We start from the raw sequence: 5,000 nt of genomic DNA on the forward strand, positions 1-5,000 counted from the left end.
ATTAGTAATCGACTATATCCCTACCGCTACTTGTTCATGCAAACGGCATACGACTGCAGCGCATTCAGCACCTACAGACCCCCTGCAGGGAGGAGACCTCCTCTGAGCGTCTCCTAGGAGCTCCTCCTCTGAGCTCCTCCTGGTTCCTCCTCATGGTTCCTCCTCATGGTTCCTCCTCTGAGCTCCTCCTGGTTCCTCCTCATGGTTCCTCCTCATGGTTCCTCCTCATGGTTCCTCCTCTGAGCTCCTCCTGGTTCCTCCTCATGGTTCCTCCTCATGGTTCCTCCTCATGGTTCCTCCTCATGGTTCCTCCTCCTGGTTCCTCCTCTGAGCTCCTTCTGGTTCCTCCTCCTGGTTCCTCCTCCTGGTTCCTCCTCCTGGTTCCTCCCCTCCTCCTCGTTCCCTTCCTCCAGAGGTCTGAGGGTTAGGGCTGTCTGTGGGCCGGTGAGGCCCTTGGGGAGGGCTCCTCTGATGAAGGGCCGTACTGATCAAATTGGCTCTAGACTATGGCCGGGCGATTAGGAAAAACGTATTATCACCATGATCACAGGGGACTTTACACGACATCCATAAATTTGACATTGTGCTAAAACAATTTATTTTTCCCTTCTCGCTGAAGTTTCCAACCTCATTTTAATCATTTTAAGGGAATATCTTCTCAGCATAATGAAATTAGAGGATAAAACTGGGTATCTCATGACGATACACCACGGAAATTAGATAAATAAGATTGAATTATGGCCCAGCCGTACTTGAGTTACATTTATAACCTGAGTGAAGGTGAGAACTGAGCGATCCAGTAGAGAGCCTCCATCTCGGACTGAACGGTAACCAGCAGATAACGTTCATCTCTGCGTCGGCAACATTCAGAGACCGACCTACTCACTTAACTGACTTTGTTGTTGTCGCTTGTTTTGTCCTAAGAATGTCCTTGCCCAGAACGACCCTGTGTGTTCTGTACATTGGAAAAATAAACACTTTGACCTTGACCTGAAGGTGAAGGACTAAACGGTCACCAGTAGATCACTTCAGTGTCTGCAGGTCTAAGTTACACACACACACTGAGCGAAGGTGAGGACTGGAACAGTAGATAACATCTAGGCTTTCATAGCTAAACATCTAATAATTCATAGCTTATTCAGCGTTATCACAAGATGATAACAGAGTATACATATGAGCTTAACAGACCCTGGAGACGTCTATGGTGGAGTGAGGTGGAGTGAGGTTATCTACTGGTCTAAACCAGTAGATAACGTTCTACTGGGAACTGAACCAGTAGATAACGTTCTACTGGGAACTGAACCAGTAGATAACGTTCCTTCTCGGTTCCGCAGGTCTGTTCCAGAGAGCCATCGCCCAGAGCGGCTCGGCCATCTCCAGCTGGTCGGTGAACTACCGGCCCATCATGTACACCAAGATCCTGGCCCGCAAGGTGGGCTGCAACCTGGGGGAGATGGCGGACCTGGTGGAGTGCCTGAGGAGGAAGAGCTTCCGGGAGCTGGTGGACCAGGACATCCAGCCCGCCCGCTACCACATCGCCTTCGGCCCCGTGGTGGACGGCGACGTGGTCCCCGACGACCCCGAGATCCTCATGCAGCAGGTGAGGGGGGGGGGGGGGGTGTCCGCCGTTCACTCGCTCATTCTGTCGCGCCTCCATCACGCCGTCCCGCCGTTCGCTCGTTCGCGTAGTCGCCCCTCAGGAGGCCGTACCGCCGTTCACTTGTTCATTTAGTCCCCCCCCGTTCACCATGCCTACCATTCATCCACTAATTGACCCATCCCTCCAAACCCTCCCAATCCTGCAGCCAACCTTTAATTAATCCTTAAACAATGAGTTAATCCATCTATCTATTCATCCATCCATCCCATCATTTATTAATCCATGAATTAATCAATACATATATCCATTCGTTCATTCATCAATTCATCCATCCATCCAACCACTTTTTAATCCATGTATCTATTCATTTATTCATCCTTCCATTGATCAATCCATATCTAACTATCCAACAATTCATTCATTTTGAAATGTATTAATTCAGCCACCGTTGATCTAATGGATGGATGAATATGCCGTGAAGTCACGGGCCAGTGTTAATTTTGAGTGCGTGTGTGTGTGTGTGTGTGTGTGTGTGTGTGTGTGTGTGTGTGTGTGTGTACGTGCTGTGTGTATGTGTGTACGTGTGATGTCTATGTCTATGTCTATGTCTGTATGTGTGTGTACGTGCGGTGTCTATGTGTGTGCGTGTGTACCTGCTGTGTGTGTGTGTGTGTACGTGCGGTGTGGCCTCCGCTCCACCAGGGGGAGTTCCTGAACTACGACATCCTGCTGGGGGTGAACCAGGGCGAGGGCCTGAAGTTCGTGGACGACAGCGAGGGCGAGGACGGCATCTCGGCCGCCTCCTTCGACTACACCATCTCCAACTTCGTGGACAACCTGTACAGATACCCCGAAGCAGGCACGTCCGCGGGGGGGGTTGACCCCTGACCCCCGGGCCCCTAGGAGCCACTGCTGCTCTTAGAGGATCGGTGTTAGTTTAGACTAAAGTAGTTATGAATCAGGATGAGTACCATCGCTAACGTGAACTCTGCTGATACACGACCAGTCAAAACAACGTGTGAATGATCTGCTTTATTCACCTCCTCCACCCCTCCATCTTCCTCCTCCTCCCTCCCCTCCTCCTCCTCTTCCTCCCCTCCCCCCTCTCCTCCTCCTCATCGTCCCTCCCCCCTCCTCTCCTGCTCCTTCTCTCCTCCTCCTCCTTTCCCTCCCCCACTCCTCCTCCCCCCTCCCCCTCCTCCTCCCTCTCCCCCCTCCTCTCCCTCTCCCCCCTCCCTCCTCCTCCTCCCTCCTCCTCCTCCTCTTCATCCCCCTGTCCTCCCCTCTCCCTCCCTCCTCCCCCCTCCCTCCTCCTCCTCCCCCCTCCCCCTCCCTCCCCCTCCCCCCTCCTCCCCTCCTCCCCCCCCCCCGTCTCCCCCCTCTCACAGGTAAGGACATCCTGCGGGAGACCATCAAGTTCATGTACACGGACTGGGCGGACCGGGACAACAGCGACATGCGGCGCAAGACGCTGCTGGCGCTGTTCACCGACCACCAGTGGGTGGCGCCGGCGGTGGCCACGGCCAAGCTGCACGCCGAGTTCCAGTCGCCCGTCTACTTCTACACCTTCCACCACCACTGCCAGACGGAGGCGCGGCCCGAGTGGGCCGACGCGGCGCACGGCGACGAGCTGCCGTACGTGTTTGGCGTGCCCATGCTGGGCGCCACCGACCTGTTCCCCTGCAACTTCTCCAAGAACGACGTGATGCTCAGCGCCGTGGTCATGACCTACTGGACCAACTTCGCCAAGACCGGGTGAGGACGGTGGTGGTGGTGGGGGGGGGGGGAGGGGGGGCCTGGGGGTCCTGGGGGAGGAGGGGGAGGAGGAGGAGGGGGGGAGAGGGGGAGGGGGAGGAGGAGAGTAGAGAAAGGGGATGGTCGGGGAGTATGATGAAGAGGAGACACACACAAGTGTTGTCATATATGTGTGCCTCACCGAATGTGTGTTACGTTGCTCAGCTTGTCAGTAAATATATACAATATATAAAAACAAGAATATATACTTTTGGCTGCCTATAATTCCTTCATGGGCGAAAGTACAAATGCTATTATTTAATATCTATACGAAGACTCCAACCGCTGATTCCAGCTGAAAGTTATGTGAGGTTGAATATTAAGACACATTAAGACTTTCACTAATCAACAAAAGCAGCATATGGCGGCAATACTGCTTCTAAATATCTGCGTTTATGTTTTCAGGAGTTGATTTAATAATAGAACTGTGTTAACCTTTATGCGTAGTTAAAGTAAGAGCGATGTTAACATCGTTGCTTGGCATCAGCTCATCCAGAGTGGTGAAGTGAGGCTGACAGAAGCAGAGCGTAGAATAGATGCCGTAGTAGCTACAAGTAGTAGCTACAAGTAACAGCTACAAGTAACAGCTACAAGTAACAGCTACAAGTAGACGCTACAAGTAGCAGAGAGTGGGAGTGAGAGTGAGAGTGGGAGTGGGAGTGAGAGTGAGAGTGAGAGTGAGAGTGAGAGTGAGAGTGAGAGTGGGAGTGGGAGTGGGAGTGGGAGTGGGAGTGAGAGTGGGTGGATCTTGAGGCCGGGTGTCCTTTTAAGAGTAAGTGTGTTGATGTGGTGTGTGTGTCTCCCCCCCCCGAGGGACCCGTCCTGCCCTGGGGCTCTGTGTGTAAGTGTGTGTTGATGCTGATGGTGCTATCCGTTTGTACGGTACGCCGGTACGTCCGACCTGCTAGCGAGAACGTGACGTCATTTCCTAGCTTGCAGCACTTATAGCGTTCCCGTTTGTCATTGGCTAGTCATTGTTACTGTTAGCTACATTAGCCTCTTAAGCAAACCAGCTCGAAAACAAACAACACAACTTTACATTGTATTGCACCCACAGCAAGACCGTGCAATGCATAAATTTGTGACCGGAATAAACTAGCAATGTACGAGCATTTAAAATACGAGAATTTAAAATCAACATTAAAATGACCAACGTGATACAAACACAAAGATAATAATTCACTTTACGGGCACAGCCATTTTTGTTGTCGAGTCCTACAGTCGGCCTCACTGAACTCGCTCTACTTTCAGAATAGCGAGTGGGACCGACCAAAAGGGGGCGTTCCTCCGTGAAATGCCGCAAAAAAGCTTAGATTTACACCTCACGACAAGGACGTACCGGCGTACCATACAAATGGACAGCACCATGAGTGTGTCTCGGCTCTGTGTGTGTTGATGCTGAGGGTGTGCCTCCCCATCCTCCACTGGGGCCCTCCTCTGGCTCTGGGGGTCTGAGTGTGTGACGCTGTCTCCCCGCCCACCCCCCCCCCTCCCCCCCTCCCCTCCCCCTTCAGAGACCCCAACCTGCCCGTGCCCCAGGACACCAAGTTCATCCACACCAAGCCCAACCGCTTCGAGGAGGTGATCTGGACCAAGTTCAGCTCCA

General features: G+C 52.7%; 1 protein-coding gene across 1 annotated transcript in view; it reads left to right on the plus strand.

The window, feature by feature from the left end:
* Positions 1–1,334: 1,334 nt before the first annotated feature.
* LOC311376188 (neuroligin-2-like) overlaps positions 1,335–5,000 on the plus strand; it is a gene marked incomplete at both ends in the record, with an annotated part of 4,520 nt that continues 854 nt past the window's right edge. Inside the window, 4 exons of the mRNA XM_084491052.1 lie at positions 1,335–1,600; positions 2,303–2,459; positions 2,989–3,355; positions 4,909–5,000. The exon at positions 4,909–5,000 is cut by the window's right edge and continues 854 nt beyond it. Of these exons, the coding sequence (XP_084347178.1) occupies positions 1,335–1,600; positions 2,303–2,459; positions 2,989–3,355; positions 4,909–5,000 (882 nt within the window). The remainder of the gene's footprint in view (positions 1,601–2,302; positions 2,460–2,988; positions 3,356–4,908) is intronic.

Source organism: Micromesistius poutassou (assembly GCF_964030765.1).
Source record: "Micromesistius poutassou genome assembly, contig: SCAFFOLD_1196, whole genome shotgun sequence".
NCBI classification, from domain to species: Eukaryota; Metazoa; Chordata; class Actinopteri; order Gadiformes; family Gadidae; genus Micromesistius; species Micromesistius poutassou.